The following is a 25684-nucleotide window of genomic DNA, read 5'->3' as shown; positions in this document are numbered from 1 at the left end:
CTCAGGCATTACTGCTTAATTATAACACATAGGAGCGTTGTTGTCTCAGATAACAGTATGACAAGATAGGGTTATTAAGTAAAAAGACATTGCTAGTGTTCTCTGAAAAATGGATCTGACTCGTGGTAGGCTAACCTTGGCACCCAGAACCAAATCAGATGTAATGAGAGACTAGGGCTGCGTTCCAATAATCTCTACTTCCTCTAGATGTGTGAACTTGTTCATTACCCCCAACAAATTGAAAACCATTGGATTGGACCAGGCAGGTGCCAGAGGGAGTTGTCATAAAACAGTCATTTCATTCAAAATCCATGAAGGGAAGTGAACAAGTGCACACTTGGGGAGAAAGCAGAGATGATTGAGACGCACCCCATCAGTATTCTTCTGGTACCTGCAGATTTCCTTGTCAGCCTGATGGTGGCGCTGCTGTTGCCTACAGAGTTCTGGGCCAGACAGGTGAAGGTGGAGTCCAGGTGTAGCTGGGTCACCTCCGGGATTTGAGCTGTTCTGGTGACCGTGAACTCAAACTCTTCAATACTCCTTTCTCTCACCTGCCTGGAGAGGAAACAGAAAGCGACCCTCTGGTCGGCTATGAAAAGACAACTGACATTTACTCCTGTGGTGCTGACCTGTTGCACCCTCGACAACTACTGTGATTATTATTATTTGACCATGCTGGTCATTTATGAACATTTGAACATCTTGGCCATGTTCTGTTATAATCTCCACCCGGCACAGCCAGAAGAGGACTGGCCACCCCTCATAGTCTGGTTCCTCTCTAGGTTTCTTCCTAGGTTTTGGCCTTTCTAGGGAGTTTTTCCTAGCCACCGTGCTTCTACACCTGCATTGCTTGCTGTTTGGGGTTTTAGGCTGGGTTTCTGTACAGCACTTTGAGATATCAGCGGATGTAAGAAGGGCTTTATAAATACATTTGATTTGGTTGTGGCACAAATGGCATCCTGTGCCCTATAAAGTGAACTGTGCACTGTGTAGGGACTAGGGTGCCATTTTGGGACGTAGGCATAGCCTACAGTAATAAACATTATTATTTTAATGATAGGTGGGTGCCTGACAACAAAAAAAGTTTCATGAATGAATCATTAATTCATTAATGTTAATGCTTAATATACAATAATACATGACGAGCATCAACAACAAAAATGAGATCCAACTCACTGTGCTTCCATCTCCATCAGTTTCATCATGTCTTCATGGTTGCTATGGGAACTGATCCACCACTGGACCACTGGGTCAAAGGTCCTCTGGAACCCAAACCGCACCTGACAGCTCAGATTATGAGGCTCCCCTGGGGAATAGAGGGTTGATATAAGGACTGGGTTGCATCCCTATTACCTATATAGTGCACTACCCCATAGGGCTCTGGTCTAAAGTAGTGCACTACCCCATAGGGCTCTGGTCTAAAGTAGTGCACTACCCCATAGGGCTCTGGTCATAATTAGTGCACTACCCCATAGGGCTCTGGTCTAAAGTAGTGCACTACCCCATAGGGCTCTGGTCTAAAGTAGTGCACTACCCCATAGGGCTCTGGTCTAAAGTAGTGCACTACCCCATAGGGCTCTGGTCTAAAGTAGTGCACTACCCCATAGGGCTCTGGTCTAAAGTAGTGCACTACCCCATAGGGCTCTGGTCTAAATTAGTGCACTACCCCATAGGGCTCTGGTCTAAAGTAGTGCACTACCCCATAGGGCTCTGGTCTAAAGTAGTGCACTACCCCAGTGGGCTCTGGTCTAAAGTAGTGCACTACCCCATAGGACTCTGGTCTAAAGTAGTGCACTACCCCATAGGGCTCTGGTCTAAAGTAGTGCACTACCCCATAGGGCTCTGGTCTAAAGTAGTGCACTACCCCATAGGGCTCTGGTCTAAAGTAGTGCACTACCCCATAGGGCTCTGGTCTAAAGTAGTGCACTACCCCATAGGGCTCTGGTCTAAAGTAGTGCACTACCCCATAGGGCTCTGGTCATAATTAGTGCACTACCCCATAGGGCTCTGGTCTAAAGTAGTGCACTACCCCATAGGGCTCTGGTCTAAAGTAGTGCACTACCCCATAGGGCTCTGGTCTAAAGTAGTGCACTACCCCATAGGGCTCTGGTCTAAAGTAGTGCACTACCCCATAGGGCTCTGGTCTAAAGTAGTGCACTACCCCATAGGGCTCTGGTCTAAAGTAGTGCACTACCCCATAGGGCTCTGGTCATAATTAGTGCACTACCCCATAGGGCTCTGGTCTAAAGTAGTGCACTACCCCATAGGGCTCTGGTCTAAAGTAGTGCACTACCCCATAGGGCTCTGGTCTAAAGTAGTGCACTACCCCATAGGGCTCTGGTCTAAAGTAGTGCACTACCCCATAGGGCTCTGGTCTAAAGTAGTGCACTACCCCATAGGGCTCTGGTCTAAATTAGTGCACTACCCCATAGGGCTCTGGTCTAAAGTAGTGCACTACCCCATAGGGCTCTGGTCTAAAGTAGTGCACTACCCCATAGGGCTCTGGTCTAAAGTAGTGCACTACCCCATAGGGCTCTGGTCTAAAGTAGTGCACTATATAGGGAATAGGTTGCCATTTAGGACGAAGCCATAAACTGGTGAAACACAGTGATCATACTCTATACACCTGCCATCATCAAATCAGTCAATCATTCAGCCTCAGGCTCTGCACTCACCCAGCTCCACGCCCTCCTCGTTGCCATGGGGATACGTCATCTGTGGAGGGTCTTTGGTGTCAGCTGCTGTGGAGGTAAAAGTGACATTTACTACAGTATGTGTGCGTTCATGTGAACGAGCACGTGTGGTGTGTGTGTGTGTGTGTATGCGTATGTGCGATTCGTAAGTGCGTGCATGTGATCATGTTTGTGTGGTGTGTGTTGGAAGACAGAGCCTGCAGCGACAGTCCTCCCATACTTACGTATGACCGAGACATTAACAGATCTCCTGACTGTCCAGGGGATCCCATTTTTTTCATAGGTGTAGTCACAGAAATACAGTGTAGCATCACTCACATAGACAGTACCCAGCAGAAGAGTATACCTGTCTACCACAGAGATGGTCCTCTCATCCTGTATCTCACACACAGGCCTGGCATCCTGCAGAGAAACACATGATGTAAAGCCATTATTCACTTGTTTGCCTGTTCAGTCGTTTGTTCAATTCTTTGTACATTTGTCTATTTATTCCATGCATGTGTTGACCTGTCACAGGTGAGTAGGTGTGTAACCGGTCACACGGGTGTATAAGGCTTGTACTTGTGCTTACTAAAGGTTAGGAGTTTGTGTAAAGTCTTAGATGCAGTGGAATGATACCATAATTACATTCTGAAGAGAAACAAACATCAGGTAAAACCTGCCGTCCGTCAATATATCACCCACCCACCCACCCACCCACCCACCCACCCATCCATCCATCCATCCATCCATCCATCCATCCATCCATCCATCCATCCATCCATCCATCCATCCATCCATCCACCCACCCACCCAACCATCCATCCAACCATCCATCCATCCATCCATCCATCCATCCATCCATCCATCCATCCATCCATCCATCCATCCATCCATCCATCCATCCATCCATCCATCCATCCATCCAAAAATCTGCTGGAATAATCACCTTGTACCATGTGACCTCTGACCTCTGTGTCTGACATTTGATGCCAGGGCATGGGATCCTGCCACCTTTGCCCAGAACCAGAGTGACCCTGTTCTCCTCTGTGTCCCTGGACCCCAGGCTGGCCCTCTCCAGCACCTCCACATAGAAGTGGATCACCATACCCCTGTGATAATAACAACACACATTCAAATTCACACATTGTGTTTTGTAAAGGTCAAATATAGGCAAACTGTTTTTCAAAGTCAAACTCAGGCAAACTGTTCAAAGAAAGAACCGCATTTGTATTGTCTTTGTGAAGGCGTTTTGGTCCTAAAGAGAATTCATGTAATGATGTGGCATGTTTTGGAAAGTTAGACTACTTCACTTCATCCGTCCATTCCACCAAAGCTTCTCTCACTTCTTCTGATCAAAGGGCAGGAAACAGAGAGACTCCTACCCAAACAGAGTTAATACAGACTACCTACCCTGTGAAACAGAGAGAGGGGCCCACCCAAACAGAGTCAATACAGACTACCTACCCTGTGAAACAGAGAGAGGGGCCTACCCAAACAGAGTCAATACAGACTACCGACCCTGTGAAACAGAGAGAGGGGCCTACCCAAACAGAGTCAATACAGACTACCTACCCTGTGAAACAGAGAGAGGGGCCCACACAAACAGAGTCAATACAGACTATCTACCCTGTGAAACAGAGAGAGGGGCCCACCCAAACAGAGTCAATACAGACTACCAACCCTGTGAAACAGAGAGAGGGGCCTACCCAAACAGAGTCAATACAGACCACCTACCCTGTGAAACAGAGAGAGAGGCCTACCCAAAGACCGTCAACAGACTACCTACCCTGTGTGGCATGTGTACTTCCCAGAGTCCTTTGCAGTAACGGTAGAGAACCAGAGCGCGTTCCCCCGTCCTGTCACGGCCCCGTCATCTCTGTCTCTGTTGGTTTCCCCCTCGACCCTCGACCAATCAGCTTCCTCAGAGCTGGCTGTGATGTTGTAGAGGCGCTCACAGAGACCGGCGGACTGTGGTTTGGTACATTGCATGACAAACCCCTCCCCAGAGAAAGCTTTGTAGCCGTACGTCTCTGAGCCTGGCTTCAAACCTACACGTGTCACACAAGAAAGACATCTCTCATTCCACACAGATGTATGTATAATGTAATTAATACTGAAGGCATATGATATGTCTATATGCACATGGAATATCTACCTGGTAAAATCTATAAATGTTGTTTTATACAATTGTTTGATAATAAAGATAAGTACCTTCTTCCTTGTCCCGGCGACATTCACAGAAGTATCTCTGCAGAAAACATGCGATGATTGCTAAAGCCAGTGACGGTCCAGGGTGCATCACTCCGCACCACTTCATTCATTCCAATGTCAAATCCACCACTTCATTCATTCCAATGTCAAACCCACCACTGCGTGTCATAACTGTCACAAGGATCTGGGTTTCCTGGAAACAGAATCTCTTTCACCACTCTAAAACCAGACAAATAGCCGTCAGTCCCTTCATTTCCTAGTAAATGAAAAGGGACGCATCTGAACTAGTTTCCTTGCCTTCCACTGCCCTGTTCTCCAATAGCCACTAGTCTGTGCAGCTTGCCTCTTAGATGGTTGGAAACCAATCATATCTGATACTGGCTCCCCTCAGAGATGCACCATGTGAAAACATGACCACCAGTTTCCTGTGTCAACGTACATTTCCTGGTTAAATGTAGAGAGCTCTACTTCGCTAGAAGTTTCACACCATCTTTGGGTGTGCATCTGTGGGTGTGGGTAGCCGGAGTGTGAAATGTGTCTTTGTAAGTATGCAAGGCTGATCTGTGATGTAAGAGAAGACAGCTTTGTTGCAAGTAGAAAACATTTATTGAAGCCCAGTGTCAATACATTAGCAACACTGAACAGTGGTGAGTCTATAGACCAATACATACAAACAGAGTAGGGTGGACAGATATGTTCTGTAATGAATGATACAGGCTTTGGCACAGCCAAGACTTGGTTTGACATCTTTTGACAGAATCAGTGAGGCTGTGTCCCATATAGTCCACTACTTTTGACCAGGTCCCATAGACCATATGTACATTGTATGTCCAGGCTTAAATGCCCAAATAAAGGCTTAATAATTAATACCGTCTAGATAAAACAGAACTAAAACACCAAATAAATTAACACAAAACAAGACAAATGTAATCAGTCATCAATGCCTTCATCAATACATGTCATAATCCCATCTACTCATACTATGTGGATTATGAGCCAATTCTTCATCTATATATCCTGTCTGGACATTCTGTTTACTGTTGTTGTCAGCATCATTTCACCAGGTCAAATTCCTGGTTCATGTCAATGTACTTGGTGATTCTATTGTGATTCTTATCATAGCAGACTCCTAAATACAGCCCTATGAAATATCAGGGCCAAGGAATTCATGCATTTCTTCTCAATGTCACTTCTGTTTCATGTTTGTTGGGAATGTACGTAACTACATTGAGGTGTGACCTGCTGCTGTGCGTGGTCTTTCCTTGAATCTCTTAAAGCTTTTTTTTGGGGGGGGGGGGGTCTGGCCCCCGACTGGTAACAGAGAGAAACAGGTAGAGCGAGAAAGACAAGTCTTCTGTCCACTGGACAAGCAGAGTATGCCGTGGTAGTTTTGGATGGCAGTGGGTCTTAAAGTAACTGTCCAGTTCATATTCCATTAACTCATACCCAAATAATGTCCTATACTCGTATTTGTGGCCAATGTATACATTTGAGAAAACAAAAAACACACAAAAACCCCACCAAAAAACTTATATCTCAAATACACTTCTTGCTATTTCCTCACAGAACATGATGTAATAATGTTGGCTCATTGGCCGAGCTGGCCAATCAGCGGTCTAGTCGCATTAATATTTTTAATGACCGGTATACGCCCACAGCATTCTGTTGCTGGGGTAAGCCCACAGCATTCTGTTGCTGGGGTAAGCCCACAGCATTCTGTTGCTGGGGTAAGCCCACAGCATTCTGTTGCTGGGGTAAGCCCACAGCATTCTGTTGCTGGGGTAAGCCCACAGCATTCTGTTGCTGGGGTAAGGAAAACTATTATAGGCAAAACTCTTATAGGTAAATAGGTAAAAATGGCACATTAATCAAGTTAGATGCATTTATTTCACCCCGGAGCAGGGTTGGGGTCAATTTGAAGTAAAAAAAAAAAAAAAAATGAAAATAGATGCCATTATTTCATTTGAATTTGAATTTCAGTTTACTTTGTGAACTGACTGAACCCAAACCCTGCCCTGGAGCCTATATAATCACAGAATGGTCCTCTCATCCTTCGGGGGGCACTGTCTGGTCCTGGCAGGCATACGGTAACGCAGCTCCTTCCAGAAGGGTGAGGAGAGGGGTTTGGAGTGGGAGCCCCTCCAGGTGACGGTGTGTCCTGACTGGGCCAGCAGCCGCAGGGCCTCAGAGAGGGAGTCCAGGTCCAGATCCACCTAAAACGTTTACAGAATAATGTAGTGAATTTTTGGGGGTAGCCCCGACCAAGACTTGAACAGAGGTCCACCGACTGCCAACCCAGCACCTTCGTTGTTACACCAAGAGATCCAAACCCCTTGACTAGATCACTAGGTGTTGTGTTAAGGTTGCTACAATTACTCATTTAGCTTATCTAGCGCTTTTCATTACAAAAGAGAATCTCGAAAAAGCAATGAAAACAAACATGCACCACCAATTGCAAAAGTGGAAAAATACAAAGTGTTTCTAGTCAGCTTTAAAGGAAATGGAATTTAAGCAGTTTTAAAGTAAATGGAATTGAAGCAGTTTTAAAGGAAATGGAGTTGAAGCAGAAAGACAGCATGGCATCAGCTCCAGGTCTATCTGTTTATTTAGTTTGAAAGACAGCATGGCATCAGCTCCAGGTCTATCTGTTTATTTAGTTTGAAAGACAGCATGGCATCAGCTCCAGGTCTATCTGTTTATTTAGTTTGAAAGACAGCATGGCATCAGCTCCAGGTCTATCTGTTTATTTAGTTTGAAAGACAGCATGGCATCAGCTCCAGGTCTATCTGTTTATTTAGTTTGAAAGACAGCATGGCATCAGCTCCAGGTCTATCTGTTTATTTAGTTTGAAAGACAGCATGGCATCAGCTCCAGGTCTATCTGTTTATTTAGTTTGAAAGACAGTATTTCATCAGCTCCAGGTCTATCTGTTTATTTAGTTTGAAAGACAGTATTTCATCAGCTCCAGGTCTATCTGTTTATTTAGTTTGAAAGACAGCATGGCATCAGCTCCAGGTCTATCTGTTTATTTAGTTTGAAAGACAGCATGGCATCAGCTCCAGGTCTATCTGTTTATTTAGTTTGAAAGACAGCATGGCATCAGCTCCAGGTCTATCTGTTTATTTAGTTTGAAAGACAGCATGGCATCAGCTCCAGGTCTATCTGTTTATTTAGTTTGAAAGACAGCATGGCATCAGCTCCAGGTCTATCTGTTTATTTAGTTTGAAAGACAGCATGGCATCAGCTCCAGGTCTATCTGTTAATTTGGGAAATTGATTTGACAGGGACAGCGCACATTCACCAACGGTATCGTCCCAAATGGCACCCTATTCCCTTTATAGTGCACTACTTTAGAACAGGGCCCATAACACTATATAGGGAATAGGGTGCTATTTGGGACACACCCACAAAGCTAACTGTCGTCCATAGGCAGAACTCGTCCATAGGTATAACTACCTGGCTGTCTGGGGCTGACTCTGTCTGGACGAGGACCAGCCAGGTCTGCCGTTCCACCAGTGCAGCATGGAGCCCAGTGAGCAGACTATACTGACTGTCCTGCCCTGGGTTCAGCCCCAGGCTGCTGGGCACCAGGATCAGTCTCCGGCTCTGCTCTATACACCCCAGCACCGCCTCAGCCACAGCTGGAAACACAGAGCACACACTTTACTGATACAGACACAGGTACAGATACAGGAACAAGACCGGGTACAGAAACAGGTACAGGAACAGATACAGGAACGGGTACAGGAACAGGTACAGGAACAGATACAGGAACAGATACAGGAACAGATACAGGAACGGGTACAGAAACAGGTACAGGAACAGATACAGGAACGGGTACAGGAACAGGTACAGGAACAGATACAGGAACAGATACAGGAACAGATACAGGAACAGATACAGGAACAGGACCGGGTACAGGAACAGATACAGGAACAGGAACAGGTACAGGAACAGGAACAGATACAGGAACAGGACCGGGTACAGGAACAGGTACAGGAACAGATACAGGAACAGGAACGGGTACAGGAACAGATACAGGAACAGGTACAGGAACAGGAACGGGTACAGGAACAGATACAGGAACAGGAACAGATACAGGAACAGATACAGGAACAGGTACAGGAACAGGTACAGGAACAGGAACAGGTACAGGAACAGATACAGGAACAGGAACAGATACAGGAACAGATACAGGAACAGGAATGGGAACAGGTACAGGAACAGATACAGGAACAGGAACAGATACAGGAACAGATACAGGAACAGATACAGGAACAGGACCGGGTACAGGAACAGGTACAGGAACAGATACAGGAACAGGACCGGGTACAGGAACAGATACAGGAACAGGACCGGGTACAGGAACAGGTACAGGAACAGATACAGGAACAGGACCGGGTACAGGAACAGGTACAGGAACAGATACAGGAACAGGAACGGGTACAGGAACAGATACAGGAACAGGAACGGGTACAGGAACAGATACAGGAACAGGTACAGGAATGGGAACAGGTACAGGAACAGCTACAGGAACGTGTACAGGAATGGGTACGGGAATGGGTACGGGAACAGGTACAGGAATGGGAACAAAAATGGGAATGGGAACAGGAATGGGTACGAGTACAGGTACAGGAACGGATATGGGAACGGGGGTACAGGAACATATACAGGAACAGATACAGGAACAGATACAGGAACAGGTACAGGAACAGGTACAGGAACAGATACAGGAACAGATACAGGAACAGATACAGGAACAGATACAGGAACAGGAACGGGTACAGGAACAGGTACAGGAACAGGACCGGGTACAGGAACAGATACAGATACAGGAACAGATACAGGAACAGATACAGGAACAGGAACGGGTACAGGAACAGATACAGGAACAGGTACAGGAATGGGAACAGGTACAGGAACAGATACAGGAACAGGAACAGATACAGGAACAGATACAGGAACAGGACCGGGTACAGGAACAGATACAGGAGCAGGACCGGGTACAGGAACAGGTACAGGAACAGATACAGGAACAGGACCGGGTACAGGAACAGGTACAGGAACAGATACAGGAACAGGAACGGGTACAGGAACGGGTACAGGAACAGGTACAGGAATGGGAACAGGTGCAGGAACAGCTACAGGAACGTGTACAGGAATGGGTACGGGAATGGGTACGGGAACAGGTACAGGAATGGGAACAAAAATGGGAATGGGAACAGGAATGGGTACGAGTACAGGTACAGGAACGGATATGGGAACGGGGGTACAGGAACATATACAGGAACAGGAACCTGTACAGGAACAGTAACCTGACAGGAATAAGAACATGTACAGGAACAGGTACAGATACAGGAATAGGAACAAAAACGGGTACGGGAATGGGTACGGGAACAGGTACGGGAATGGATATGGGAACTGGTACAGGTACAGGAAAAGGTACAGGAACAAGAACAGGAACGGATACATGAACAAGAACAGGAACAGATACAGGAACAGGTACAGGAACAAGAACGGATACAGGAACAGGTACAGGAACAAGAACAGGAACGGATACAAGAACAGGAACAGATACAGGAACAAGAACAAGAACAGGAACAGATACAGGTAGAGGAACAAGAACAGATACAGGTACAGGAACAAGAACAGGAATGGATACAGGAACAAGAACAGATACAGGAACAAGAACAAGAACAGGAACAGGAACGGGAACAAGAACAGGTACAGGAACGGATACAGGTACAGGTAGAGGAACAGGTAGAGGCAGAGGAATAGAAACAAGAACAGGTAGAGGTAGAGGAACAAGAACAGGAATGGATACAGGAACAGGTACAACAACAAGAACAGGAACTGGTACAAGAACAGGAACAGGTACAGGAACAAAAACGGGTACGGGAATGGGTACGGAAACTGGTACAGGTAGAGGAACAGGTACAGGAACAGGTACAGGAACGGATACAGGAACAAGTACAAGAACAGGTACAAGAACAAGAACAGGTACAAGAACAAGAACAGGAACAGGTACAAGAACAGGAACAGGTACAGGAACAGGTACAGGAACAGATACAGGAACAAGAACAGGAACAGATACAGGAACAGGTACAGGAACAGGTACAAGAACAAGAACAGGAACAGGTACAGGAACAAGAACAGGAACGGATACAGGAACAAGAACAGGAACAGATACAGGAACAAGTACAGGAACAAGTATGGATACAGGAACAGGTACAGGAATGGATACAGGTACAGGAACAGGTAGAGGGACAGGAACAGGAACGGATACAGGTAGAGGAACAGGTAGAGGTAGAGGTACAAGTAGAGGTAGAGGAACAGGTACAGGTAGAGAAGCAGGTAGAGGTAGAGGTAGAGGAAGAGGTACAGGTAGAGGAACAGGTAGAGGAACAGGTAGAGGTAGTGGAACAGGTAGAGGTAGAGGGTCAGGTAGAGGTAGTGGAACAGGTACAGGTAGAGGTACAGGTACAGGTACAGGTAGAGGTAGAGGTACAGGTAGAGGTACAGGTACAGGTAGAGGTACAGGTACAGGTAGAGGGACAGGTCCAGATAAAGGAACAGAAACAGGAACAAGTAGAGGAACAGGTAGAGGAACAGGTGCAGGTAGAGGGACAGGTCCAGATAAAGGAACAGAAACAGGAACATGTAGAGGAACAGGTAGAGGAACAGGTACAGGTAGAGGGACAGGTACAGGAACAGGTACAGGTAGAGGACCAGGTAGAGGTAGAGGAACAGGTAGAGACACAGGTAGAGGAACAGGTACAGGTAGAGGACCAGGTAGAGGAACAGGTACAGGTACAGGGACAGGGACAGGGACAGGTACAGGTACAGGGACAGGTAGTAGAGGAACAGGTACAGGTACAGGGACAGGTAGTAGAGGAACAGGTACAGGTAGAGGAACAGGTACAGGTAGAGGCACAGGTAGAGGAACAGGTAGAGGAACAGGTACAGGTAGAGGGACAGGTACAGGTAGAGGAACAGGTACAGGTAGAGGAACAGGTACAGGTAGAGGTACAGGTAGAGGAACAGGTAGAGGAACAGGTACAGATACAGGTACAGGTAGAGGAACAGGTACAGGTAGAGGAACAGGTAGAGGAACAGGTACAGATAGAGGGACAGGTAGAGGAACAGGTACAGGTAGAGGAACAGGTAGAAGAACAGGTACAGATAAAGGAACAGAAACAGGTTCAAGAACCGTGCATACACACAAACACAGACACAGACACAGACACACAGACACAGACACACAGACACAGACACAGACACAGACACACAGACACACAGACACAGACACAGACACACACACACAGAGACACAGACACAGACACAGACACACAGACACAGACACAGACACAGACACACACACACACACACACACACACACACACACACACACACACCAGTATGAGGACAAATGTGAGGACAGTGGACTGACTCACCCTCCCCAGGGAGCACGTCACGGTCGTAGAGACACAGGCTGTAACCATACTCCTCTTCCAGCACCTCCTCCACCTGACGCCTGTCCTCCTCACTGACACCTGACTCTGTGTCACTCTTATAACACAACACATAGGCATCGTAACGCTTCCCATCTGAAACACACCATTCAGACAAGTTATAACACAGGACATAGGCATTATAACACAGCAGATAGGCATTATAACACAGTACATAGGCATTATAACACAGCAGATAGGCATTATAACACAGCAGATAGGCATTATAACACAGCAGATAGGCATTATAACACAGTACATAGGCGTTGTTACACATCCCATCTGAAACTAACACAATTCATCCAAATGATGTGGTGAAACACGATCGACAACGAGACTGTTTGCATGAGACATGTTTGACAACACATGTTGGTGTCAGGTGTTATTCTCACCAGAGACGTTGTGTTGACGCCAGCCCAGATCATCTCTGAGAAATAGAATGATGTCCACCTTCAGCTTGACATAGACAACAGTCACCACCACCACCGTCACGGCAAAGACCCCCACTATACCCAGCACCAGGAAGTGGAACTGGAGTGGACCTAAAGGGTGACATGAAATACACACACACACACACAAATAAACCTGATAATATCAAACAGCTGTTACTGTACAGCAGAAAGAGAAACTGAAGAGGAAAAAAATCACAGAAAATCATCCTAATGTCACACAGAAGTGATCATAATCTCTTCTTGATTAAATGTCATGGTAACCTAAGAGCAGAAGAGATCATATCTTATTGATTAAATGTCATGGTAACCTAAGAGCAGAAGAGATCATATCTTATTGATTAAATGTCATGGTAACCTAAGAGCAGAAGAGATCATATCTTATTGATTAAATGTCATGGTAACCTAAGAGCAGAAGAGATCATATCTTATTGATTAAATGTCATGGTAACCTAAGAGCAGAAGAGAGGGTTCTGTGAAATGACCAGTAGAGTTTGATAAAGGCAGACTGTAATATTTTGAATGATTGGAAAGCTAAGATGTCCCTTTAAGAGGCTGCTTGACTTACTCTTCTGTTGGAAGGTGATGGAGACGTTGGAGTTCCCAGATGGAGACTCCACTTGACAGGTGTATGTGTTCCTGAGCTGCTCCTCCGACACCTGCCTGATCACCAGCGATGCCTGCTGGTGGCCATTCTCTCTGGAGAAAACAGTCAAGTGTGTTGTGGTAAGTGATTTTAAATAGTATTTGAACCCAGGTCTGTTCTGTAGTGAGTGTACATGCTCACTCTGAAGTGTTATAAAACACTGGTAGGGTCTCCTGGTTCTTCTCCACAAAAGATATGTTTTCCATCCAGTGTAAGAGGTCAATTGCAGAGGACAGGACAGCACTGCAGACCACCACCACAGTGGATCCTGGAGAAAACACAACATTCACTAACACTTTGATAACTACCTCTCTCAAAGAGTGCAGTGTATAAAGTCAGACAATCTCAGGCACTCCCTGTCACCAAAGGAGTACCCCAAGGCTCAATCCTAGGCCCCACGCTCTTCTCAATTTACATCAACAAGATAACTCAGGCAGTAGGAAGCTCTCTCATCCATTTATATGCAGATGATACAGTCTTATACTCAGTTGGCCCCTCCCCGGATTTTGTGTTAAATGCTCTACAACAAAGCTTTCTTAGTGTTCAACAAGCTTTCTCTACTCTTAACCTTGTTCTGAACACCTCCAAAACAAAGGTCATGTGGTTTGGTAAGAAGGAGGCCCTTCCTCCCACAGGTGTGATTACTATCTCTGAGGGTTTAGAGCTTGAGGTAGTCACCTCATACAAATACGTGGGAGTATGACTAGACGGTGCATTGTCCTTCTCTCAGCACATATCAAAGCTGCAGGCTGAAGTTAAATGTCACGATTCTCTAAAGTAGAACCCAGAAGCAGACCAGGACAAGGAGAGTAAGACGAAGGTGAGTATTTATTTACAAGTTTAAATGTAGTGATAGAAAAATCCAAGTAGCGGAGCGGGCAGCGGAGGTGAGTTGATGGAATTGAGTAAGCAGATCCAAGGAAGTAACTGAAGTCACCGACGACCAGGTAGGGATGGGATGAGTGTTCCGGGTGAATGACTGTAGACAGAAAAAACGGAGGTAAGTTCAAGGCAAGCAAGACGTACAAAACAACAAAACAAACTATCAAACTGGAGGCTGATACGCTGGCACAACATACTGTTCATGGCTAACGATCCGGCAGGGAATGGATGTCAGGTCAGAGCTTATGAAGTGGAGGGGTGATGATCAGGACCAGGTGTGCAGATAGCTGATGGGATACAGGTGCGGGTAATCAGAGATCTCCCAACTAGCTACGTCGCCCGGCAACCAGACAGGGTGCGTTCCAGGACACCGGAAAAACACTCCAGGACAGAACACAGGCAAAAACAGACTCAGGAAGCGGGATTCGTGACAGTACCCCCCCTCCGACGAACGCCACCGGGCGGACTACCCGGAGCGCCAGGGTGGAGGCGGTAGAAGTCACGAAGCAGGTCAGCATCAAGGATCTGACGCCGAGGAATCCAACTCCTCTCCTCTGGGCCATATCCTTCCCAATCCACGAGATACTGGAACCCTCGACCCCGCCGTCTGGAGTCCATGATGCGGCGCACCGTGTAGGCAGGACCACCTCCGATCATCCGAGGAGGAGGAGGACGAGGAGGAGGGGGCAACAGAGGACTGAGGAGAACCGGCTTGAGGCAGGAGACATGAAAGGTGGGGTGTACTCTAAGCGTAGCAGGCAACTTGAGTCGGACCACAACAGGATTAATGATTCTCTCCACCACAAACGGACCAATGAACCTCTGTGACAGTTTCCTCGACTCAGTCCGTAGAGGAAGATCCCGTGTAGCCAACCAAACCTTATCTCCGACGGTATAAGCGGGGGCAGGAATACGGCGACGATTCGCCTGGATCTGATACCGGTCAGAAACTCTAAGGAGGGCCTTCCTGGCCCGATGCCAGGTCCGGTGGCAACGACGAATGTGGGCCTGGACAGAGGGAACCGAGAGATCCCTCTCCTGAGAAGGAAACAAGGGAGGTTGGTAACCGTACAGGCACTGGAAGGGAGACATCCCAGTGGCAGATGAAGGGAGAGTATTATGGGCATACTCGACCCAGGGTAACTGAGAGGACCAAGAGGTGGGATCAGAGGAGACAAGGCAGCACAGCGTGGACTCCATCTTCTGGTTGGCTCTCTCCGCCTGACCATTAGATTGGGGGTGAAATCCAGATGTGAGACTGACTGTAGCTCCAATGGCCAAACAGAAGGATCTCCAGACAGCAGAGGTAAACTGAGGACCACGGTCAGAAACAATGTCACTGGGCAACCCGTGGACCCTGAAAACCTCCCTAACAAGGATCTCGGACGTCTCAGTGGCAGATGGAAGCTTGGAGATGGGCACAAAGTGAGCAAACTTGCTGAATCTGTCCACAATGGTCAGAATGACCGTGTTCCCAACAGAAGAGGGCAACCCCGTGACAAAGTCCAGGGCCAGATGCGACAAGGTCGCCGGGGAATAGGTAAGGGGTGAAGAAGCCCAGAGCTGGGCCGATTGGTACTCTTATTCTGCGCACAAACAGGACAAGCGGCAACAAACCTCCGGGTATCTTCTCCCATGGCAGGCCACCAAAATCGTCTGCGCAGTAGCGCCATAGTCCGAGCAACGCCAGGGTGACAAGCTATCTTGCTGGCGTGGGACCACTGAAGGACAGCAGAACGGACCGACTCAGGCACGAACAACCGACCGGGTGGACCGTTACCGGGCCCGGCTGCGTCCGAAGGGCCGCCATCACATCCTCCTCAATCCTCCATGTAACGGCTCCCACGACAAAGTTCTGGGGAAGAATCGTCTCAGTCTTGGCCCCACTCTCCTCCGTCTTGGAGAACATCCGGGACAAGGCGTCCGCCTTGCCGTTCTTCGACCCAGGTCGGAACGTCAGGGAAAAATTGAAGCGTCCAAAAAACAAAGCCCACCTGGCCTGACGGGAGTTGAGACGTTTAGCCGATTGCACGTAAGCCAGATTCTTGTGGTCAGTCCAGACCACAAACGGTTGCTCCGCTCCCTCCAACCAGTGGCGCCACTCCTCCAAGGCAAGCTTCACAGCGAGAAGCTCCCGGTTACCCATATCGTAGTTTCTCTCTGCTGGTGAAAGACGACAAGAGTAGAAGGCGCAGGGATGGAGTTTACCGTCAGTGGAGCTACGCTGGGACAGGATGGCGCCCACCCCCACATCAGACGCGTCCACCTCAACAACAAACTGACGGGAAGTGTCAGGTTGAGAGAGAATCGGGGCGTTGGTGAATCGGCTCTTCAAGTCCAGAAATGCTCGGTCTGCCTCAGGAGTCCAACAGAAATCTCTGGTGCAAGACGTCAGGGCAGTTAAAGGGGCGGCCACCCGGCTGTAATCACGGATAAACCGCCGATAGAAGTTCGCAAACCCCAGGAATCTCTGGAGCTGCAATCTCGTACCGGGCTGGGCCCAATCCCGAACCGCCCGAACCTTCTCTTGGTCCATCTTGATCTCTCCCCTGGAGATGATGTACCCGAGGAAGGACGTAGTGTGGGCGTGAAAATCACACTTTTCAGCCTTCACGAACAGGCGGTTCTCCAATAACCGCTGCAGGACCTGCTTGACATGCTGTACGTGGCTAGAAAGCTCCCTCGAGAAGATGAGGATATCATCCAGGTAAACGAACACAAAAATACCAATCATATCTCTCAGCACGTCATTCACCATACTTTGGAACACAGCAGGAGCGTTGGTCAGTCCAAACGGCATCACCTGGTACTCGAAATGTCCCATAGGTGTATTGAACCCAGTCAACCACTCGTCCCCCTCTCTGATCCGAACCAAATGATAAGCATTGCGTAGGTCAAGCTTCGTAAACACCGTAGCACCCTGTAAAGAGTCGAAAGCAGAGCTCATCAAGGGCAGGGGATACTTGTTTTTGACCGTAATATCATTCAACCCCCGATAATCAATACACGGTCGAAGAGAGCCATCCTTCTTGCTCACAAAAAAGAATCCTGCTCCCAGGGGTGATGACGAGGGGCGAATGAGACCTGCAGCTAGAGACTCCTTGATGTAGGTCTCCAAGGCTTCACGCTCAGGTCGAGAGATACTGTATAACCGTCCCTTGGGAAAGGCAGCTCCAGGGAACAGATTAATCGCACAGTCATAAGGTCGGTGGGGAGGAAGTGACAGAGCCTTCTGCTTACTGAATACTTCACCCAAATCGTGATATGTTTCTGGAACCAGGGACAAATCAGGGGGAGCAGACTCACTGACCTGACTGGGAACAGCATGAGAACAGGCAGTCCTAAGGCAGTTAGCATGACACTCAATGCTCCAACTAGTTACCTTACCCGTCACCCAATCAAACGAGGGATTGTGTTCTCTCAGCCAGGGGTAACCAAGAACCAGAGGAACATGGGGTGAAGGCAGAATGAAGAAAGAGATAACCTCTGAATGATTCCCCGACAACAACATCTTAACCGGTTCAGTCCTCATAGTGATCCGTGCCAGACTACTGCCGTTCAGAGTGGTTGCTTCAATGGCTTCCGGCAATTGCTCCTTGGAAAGCCCCAGCTGTTCCACCAAGTCGGCATCAATAAAGCTGCCATCGGCACCTGAATCGATAAAAGCGTTCATCGCTAAACTCTGATTCTTATTCATGAGGGTCGCAGGAAAACGGGGTCTGACAGGGTTCTTGGGAGGTTGAAACTGGCTCGCTAAAAGTCCTCCCAAAACTAGCGAGCCGGGCAGTTTAACGGGCGCTGAGGACAAGCGGAGATGTAATGTCCCGAGCTACCACAGTAGAGGCAGCTGTTGGTCTCACGTCTACGTTGGCGCTCCTCCTTAGTTAACCCGTGTCGCCCCACTTGCATGGGTTCAGGATCTGGCGGCAAGACACCTCCACTAATCCCGTGTGGGGAATAATGATCAACACGTTCTGGTCCACTTCCTGACCCGAATGGTAACCGAGTTGCTGATTGATTGGACGGGCCCCACTGCTTCTCCCTCCTTCTCTCTCGGACTCTATTATCCACCCGAATAGATAATGTGACCAAACTGTCTAGGTCACTAGGCTCTGGATAGGAGATCAGCTCGTCCTTGAGTTGTTCCGACAACCCCTGGTAAAAAGCTGCTTGTAGTGACTCCTCATTCCAACCACTCTCCACAGCCAATGTCCTGAATTCGATCACAAAGTCTGCCACACTGCGAGCTCCTTGGCGAAGAGAGAACAAACGTTTAGCTGCGTCCTTACCTCGGACTGGATGGTCAAAAAGCTTTCTCATCTCTGCCGTGAACTCCTGGTATGACGCCATGCAGGTGTCCTGTCGTTCCCAAACGGCTGAAGCCCATTCCAGAGCTCTACCACGCAGCAGTTCAATAACAAAAGCTATCCTAGCCTTCTCTGTGGCGTAAGAGTATGGCTGCAGATCAAAAACTAAGCCACACTGCATAAGAAATGAACGGCATCTTCCCAAATCCCCTTCGTACTTATCAGGCGTCGGAACCTTGGGCTCACGGAAGGAAACCGCTCCAGAAGCGGCAGGTGAGAGGGGTGAAACAGGTGGTGGATGACCCGCCGGCAAACTGAGCTGATCCTGGATACTCGTCAAGCTAGCAGAGAAGTTCCGGACTGAAAACGCTATCTCCTGTAGCGCCGTGTTGTGTTGTCCCAATATCTTCTCCTGCTGGGTAATGGCATGGCAAACGGAGTCCAGGTCCGCTGGGTTCATCCTTGGCCGGATCGTTCTGTCACGATTCTCTAAAGTAGAACCCAGAAGCAGACCAGGACAAGGAGTGTAAGACGAAGGTGAGTATTTATTTACAAGTTTAAATGTAGTGATAGAAAAATCCAAGTAGCGGAGCGGGCAGCGGAGGTGAGTTGATGGAATTGAGTAAGCAGATCCAAGGAAGTAACTGAAGTCACCGACGACCAGGTAGGGATGGGATGAGTGTTCCGGGTGAATGACTGTAGACAGAAAAAACGGAGGTAAGTTCAAGGCAAGCAAGACGTACAAAACAACAAAACAAACTCTATCAAACTGGAGGCTGATACGCTGGCACAACATACTGTTCATGGCTAACGATCCGGCAGGGAATGGATGTCAGGTCAGAGCTTATGAAGTGGAGGGGTGATGATCAGGACCAGGTGTGCAGATAGCTGATGGGATACAGGTGCGGGTAATCAGAGATCTCCCAACTAGCTACGTCGCCCGGCAACCAGACAGGGTGCATTCCAGGACACCGGAAAAACACTCCAGGACAGAACACAGGCAAAAACAGACTCAGGAAGCGGGATTCGTGACATTAAATCTAGACATGGTTTCCTCTATTGTAATTGCTCCTCTTTCACCCCAGCTGCCCAACTAACCCTGATTCAGACTCTACCCATACTAGATTACGGAGACATAATTTATAGATCAGCAGGTACGGGTGCTCTCGAGCAGCTAGATGTTTTTTACCATTCGGCCAGTAGATTTGCCACCAATGCTCCTTATTGAACACATCACTGCACTCTATACTCCTCTGTAAGCTGGTCATCTCTTTATACCCGTCGCAAGACCCACTGGTTGATGCTTATTTATAAAACCCTCTTGGGCCTCACTTCCCCCTATCTGAGATCTACTGCAGCCCTCATCCTCCACATACAACACCCGTTCTGCCAGTCACATTCTGTTAAAGGTTACCCCCCGGAGATAAATGTTTTACATTTAACACATTTTGCCATGGTGTGTAGAGATGATGTTGCTGTTTTAAAGCTTATTTGCTACAATTCTACACATTTTGCCATGGTGTGTAGAGAAGATTTAGCCATTTTATTACTCATTTCATGCACTTTTTTTGTTTTAGAGTTAATTTCGTGCAATTCTACTAATTGTGCAATCTAATGTCCTACAATACTACACATTTTACCATACCGTGATTACTACGTTTAGATAAGATAGCCACTAGCCTAACCTACCAATATAAAATATGATAGCTGGCCACTAGCCTAACCTACCAATATAAAATATGATAGCTGGCCACTAGCCTAACCTACCAATATAAAATATGATAGCTGGCCACTAGCCTAACCTACCAATATAAAATATGATAGCTGGCCACTAGCCTAACCTACCAATATAAAATATGATAGCTGGCCACTAGCCTAACCTACCAATATAAAATATGATAGCTGGCCACTAGCCTAACCTACCAATATAAAATATGATAGCTGGACACTAGCCTAACCTACCAATATAAAATATGATAGCTGGCCACTAGCCTAACCTACCAATATAAAATATGATAGCTGGCCACTAGCCTAACCTACCAATATAAAATATGATAGCTGGCCACTAGCCTAACCTACCAATATAAAATATGATAGCTGGACACTAGCCTAACCTACCAATATAAAATATGATAGCTGGACACTAGCCTAACCTACCAATATAAAATATGATAGCTGGACACTAGCCTAACCTACCAATATAAAATATGATAGCTGGACACTAGCCTAACCTACCAATATAAAATATGATAGCTGGACACTAGCCTAACCTACCAATATAAAATATGATAGCTGGACACTAGCCTAACCTACCAATATAAAATATGATAACAATTATTGGGTTCAAATACACATTTAGATTTGTGAACAGCCAACTGCCAACCACAACAACCACAATCCGTAAGGTGCAAATAGCTAAATGAGAGAGCAGAAGTGTGATTCACACCAATGCGCTATGTAGATAACAATAATAAGTGATATCCGTATCGCTGTAGACTACACCACTACTGTCATCCTTACCTCCAAGCGTTTATTCAAGTTGGACAACCTTTGGATGCCGACAGCAGTCGCACCATTGGAAGACATATCTTGGACTGTAGCCTACAAAAGCCTATTCCTGCTCTTTTCCCGCGATCCATCAAACACATTTGGTGTGTCGTCATAGTGATGTGGAACAAACTGAAATTTACGCCTTTTTTCAATGTGGATTTGAATGTCGTTGAGAAGTGTCAAAGATTTGTTTTCACAAACATCCTTTCTGAATTTAAAAGTAATCCACGAAGTAATCATCTAGTTTTTCAAAAGTATCTGTAATCTGATTACAACATTTTTGCTGGTAATGTAACGGATTACAGTTACCATTCTTTGTAATCCCTTACATGTAATCCGTTACTCCCCAACCCTGCACACACATTCACACACACGTGACAATAAAGACACTAATTGACACCCATACAGATAGGTAGAGAGCAACTCACCCATATCTACTTCAATAACCTCCCCATCCTGAGGTTTGATGATCTTTGGCATAACCTGGGAACTTCCTGTACAATACAATAATATCTCTGTAGTCAAAACTCAAATATCACTGTAGCTGACGGAGAAATATCACTGTAGCTGACAGAGAAATATCACTGTAGTTAAAACAGAAATATCACTGTAGCTGACAGAGAAATATCACTGTAGCTAATACCAAATATCACTGTAGCTGAAACAGAAATATCACTGTAGCTGAAACAGAAATATCACTGTAGCTGAAACAGAAATATCACTGTAGCTGACAGAGAAATATCCCTGTAGCTAATACCAAATATCACTGTAGCTGAAACAGAAATATCACTGTAGCTAAAACAGAAATATCACTGTAGCTGACAGAGAAATATCACTGTAGTTAAAACAGAAATATCACTGTAGCTGAAACAAAAATATCACTGTAGCTGAAACAGAAATATCACTGTAGCTGAAACAGAAATATCACTGTAGCTGAAACAGAAATATCACTGTAGCTGAAACAGAAATATCACTGTAGCTAAAACAGAAATATCACTGTAGCTGAAACAGAAATATCACTGTAGCTGAAACAGAAATATCACTGTAGCTGACAGAGAAATATCACTGTAGTTAAAACAGAAATATCACTGTAGCTAAAACAGAAATATCACTGTAGCTGACAAAGAAATATCACTGTAGCTGAAACAGAAATATCACTGCAGCTAAAACAGAAATATCACTGTAGCTAAAACAGAAATATCACTGTAGTTAAAACAGAAATATCACTGTAGCTGAAACAGAAATATCACTGTAGCTAAAACAGAAATATCACTGTAGCTGAAACAGAAATATCACTGTAGCTGAAACAGAAATATCACTGTAGCTGACAGAGAAATATCCCTGTAGCTAATACCAAATATCACTGTAGCTGAAACAGAAATATCACTGTAGCTAAAACAGAAATATCACTGTAGCTGACAGAGAAATATCACTGTAGTTAAAACAGAAATATCACTGTAGCTGAAACAGAAATATCACTGTAGCTAAAACAGAAATATCACTGTAGCTGAAACAGAAATATCACTGTAGCTGAAACAGAAATATCACTGTAGCTGAAACAGAAATATCACTGTAGCTGACAGAGAAATATCACTGTAGTTAAAACAGAAATATCACTGTAGCTAAAACAGAAATATCACTGTAGCTGACAAAGAAATATCACTGTAGCTGAAACAGAAATATCACTGCAGCTAAAACAGAAATATCACTGTAGCTAAAACAGAAATATCACTGTAGTTAAAACAGAAATATCACTGTAGCTGAAACAGAAATATCACTGTAGCTAAAACAGAAACATCACTGTAGCTGAAACAGAAATATCACTGTAGCTGAAACAGAAATATCACTGTAGCTGAAACAGAAATATCACTGTAGCTGAAACAGAAATATCACTGTAGCTAATACCAAATATCACTGTAGTTAAAACAGAAATATCACTGTAGCTGAAACAGAAATATCACTGTAGCTAATACCAAATATCACTGTAGTTAAAACAGAAATATCATTGTAGCTGACAGAGAAATATCACTGTAGCTGAAACAGAAATATCACTGTAGCTAAAACAGAAATATCACTGTAGCTGAAACAGAAATATCACTGTAGCTAAAACAGAAACATCACTGTAGCTGAAACAGAAATATCACTGTAGCTGAAACAGAAATATCACTGTAGCTGAAACAGAAATATCACTGCAGCTAAAACAGAAATATCACTGTAGCTAAAACAGAAATATCACTGTAGTTAAAACAGAAATATCACTGTAGCTGAAACAGAAATATCACTGTAGCTAAAACAGAAATATCACTGTAGCTGAAACAGAAATATCACTGTAGCTGAAACAGAAATATCACTGTAGCTGACAGAGAAATATCCCTGTAGCTAATACCAAATATCACTGTAGCTGAAACAGAAATATCACTGTAGCTAAAACAGAAATATCACTGTAGCTGACAGAGAAATATCACTGTAGCTGAAACAAAAATATCACTGTAGCTGAAACAGAAATATCACTGTAGTTAAAACAGAAATATCACTGTAGTTAAAACAGAAATATCACTGTAGGTAAAACAGAAATATCACTGTAGGTAAAACAGAAATATCACTGTAGCTGAAACAGAAATATGAATGTAGTTAAAAGGAAACTCTTTCCATAAATTGTTTTGAACAAAATAAAGCACCAATATGAGCAAAAGTTACAGATCCTTGTCCTTGCATTGTCTTTAGCCTTCCCCTATAACCCAGGTTCAGATCCACCAAACATGAAATACATCTTAATTGACAAATACATTTCAAGGTATCTTTGCAAAAGGTCAGAAGCTCCAAAACCATACAGCAGGGTTGGGGTCAATTCCATTTCAATTCCAGTCGATTCAGGAAGTACACTGAAATTCTAATTCCCTTCAATTCTTTTCAATGAATAAACATTTCAAATTGGAATTGGATTTAATTTCTGAATTGACTGGAATTTAAATGGAATTGATCCCAACCCTGCTATCCAGTACTGTCCAGTAACTTCTTACCTTTTTTAACTGTCCTCTCCATGGTTCTGGACAAGGTAAACACCTGTCCATCATGGAGGCTAGAGTTGTATGTGTAGTATGAAGTGCAGGTATAGTAACCACTGTCACTCTCAGAAGCACTCGTCAGGTATCCATCACCAAAGTCAGTGGGTAACTCTGTGTTACAGTTCTACAATACATGCATCAAGACACAGGTAAAAAAAACTGTAATAAACAGGTAATTCATATGTAGTAACAGTTAATACACATGTAATAAACAGGTAATAAACAGGTAATACGTATGTAGTAAACAGGTAATACATATGTAGTAACAGTTAATACACATGTAATAAACAGGTAATAAATACGTAATACACATGTAATAACAGTTAATACACATGTAATAAACAGGTAATAAATAGGTAATACACATGTAGTAACAGTTAATACACATGTAATAAACAGGTAATAAATAGGTAATACACATGTAGTAACAGTTAATACACATGTAATAAACAGGTAATAAATAGGTCATACACATGTAGTAACAGTTAATACACATGTAATAAACAGGTAATAAATAGGTAATGCACATGTAATAAACAGGTAATAAACAGGTAATGTTTAATAATGTAATACACAGGGAGTTTTTCCTAGCCACCATACTTCTACATCTGCATTGCTTGCAGTTTGTGGTTTTGAAGTGGGTTTCTGTATAAGCACTTTGTGACATCTGCTGACGTAAAATTATAAATAAATGTGATTAATAAACTGGTAATAAACAGGTAATAAACTGGTAATAAACAGGTAATAAACAGGTAATAAACAGGTAATAAACAGGTAATAAACTGGTAATAAACAGGTAATAAACTGGTAATAAACAGGTAATAAACAGGTAATATAAAGCCAGTGTCTATTGACGCTAATCACAAAACTGAGAGTTGTTTTTGCTGCACCATCCATGCCTGGTGAACTAAAAGGTTGATGCTGGTCCCTATGCTAACTAGAACACCCACTCAGGCTAGGGGGAAACATAATATAACAGGAAATACCCTGTGGCTTTTGGTCTAGTGGAAAGAAAATCACAATCAACAGACTATTCAATAGTACCTTGCCAACGGCTAGAGGGAAAACACACCTCTTCAAGCACATGTAATGACGCATGTCTTTAGTTTCAGCCAAAGGCAAGTAAGACTAGTGGAAACTCAACATCACTGGATATTTACTTCTACTTTGTCATCTGCTGGGGGGAGGAGGGGGGGTCATACCTTGTACCACGTATAATTATGTGTTGTGAAGTTTTGTGGGATGCTGTCTGACGTGCAGGTTAACTTTTCACAGGACTGTCTCAGATAGCAAGTGGATACGTACACATCCATATCTGTGTAACACTGGCCAGAGAACACTTTGATGTTAAACCACGCTGTTCTCAGGGGCTGGCCACTGGCGTCGCT

At 45.2% G+C, this 25684-nt stretch overlaps 2 protein-coding genes and 1 long non-coding RNA gene across 3 annotated transcripts; all 3 read right to left on the bottom strand.

The window, feature by feature from the left end:
- Nucleotides 1–397: 397 nt before the first annotated feature.
- LOC120050529 (interleukin-1 receptor type 2-like) lies at nucleotides 398–5186 on the bottom strand. The gene is made up of 6 exons (XM_038997116.1): nucleotides 4887–5186; nucleotides 4462–4723; nucleotides 3622–3784; nucleotides 2676–3095; nucleotides 1177–1306; nucleotides 398–555 (listed from the first exon to the last, which is right to left on the bottom strand). The coding sequence occupies exons 1-4, from the start codon at nucleotides 4990–4992 to the stop codon at nucleotides 2766–2768; spliced, it is 861 nt and encodes a 286-aa protein (XP_038853044.1). The 5' UTR covers nucleotides 4993–5186; the 3' UTR covers nucleotides 398–555; nucleotides 1177–1306; nucleotides 2676–2765.
- Nucleotides 5187–6164: 978 nt separating this feature from the next.
- On the bottom strand, nucleotides 6165–13055 carry LOC120050839 (interleukin-18 receptor 1-like). Its single transcript, XM_038997368.1, has 5 exons — nucleotides 13046–13055; nucleotides 12790–12939; nucleotides 12341–12493; nucleotides 8343–8527; nucleotides 6165–7099 (listed from the first exon to the last, which is right to left on the bottom strand). The coding sequence occupies exons 1-5, from the start codon at nucleotides 13053–13055 to the stop codon at nucleotides 6917–6919; spliced, it is 681 nt and encodes a 226-aa protein (XP_038853296.1). The 3' UTR covers nucleotides 6165–6916.
- An 8603-nt stretch (nucleotides 13056–21658) lies between these two features.
- LOC120050635 lies at nucleotides 21659–25661 on the bottom strand. The gene is made up of 3 exons (XR_005477209.1): nucleotides 25499–25661; nucleotides 24252–24420; nucleotides 21659–21725 (listed from the first exon to the last, which is right to left on the bottom strand). It is a non-coding gene; the product is annotated as an uncharacterized LOC120050635 (long non-coding RNA).
- Between the last annotated feature and the right edge of the window lie 23 nt (nucleotides 25662–25684).

Source organism: Salvelinus namaycush, chromosome 7 (assembly GCF_016432855.1).
Source record: "Salvelinus namaycush isolate Seneca chromosome 7, SaNama_1.0, whole genome shotgun sequence".
Taxonomy (NCBI): domain Eukaryota; kingdom Metazoa; phylum Chordata; class Actinopteri; order Salmoniformes; family Salmonidae; genus Salvelinus; species Salvelinus namaycush.
This window is presented reverse-complemented; position numbering and strand designations above follow the sequence as displayed.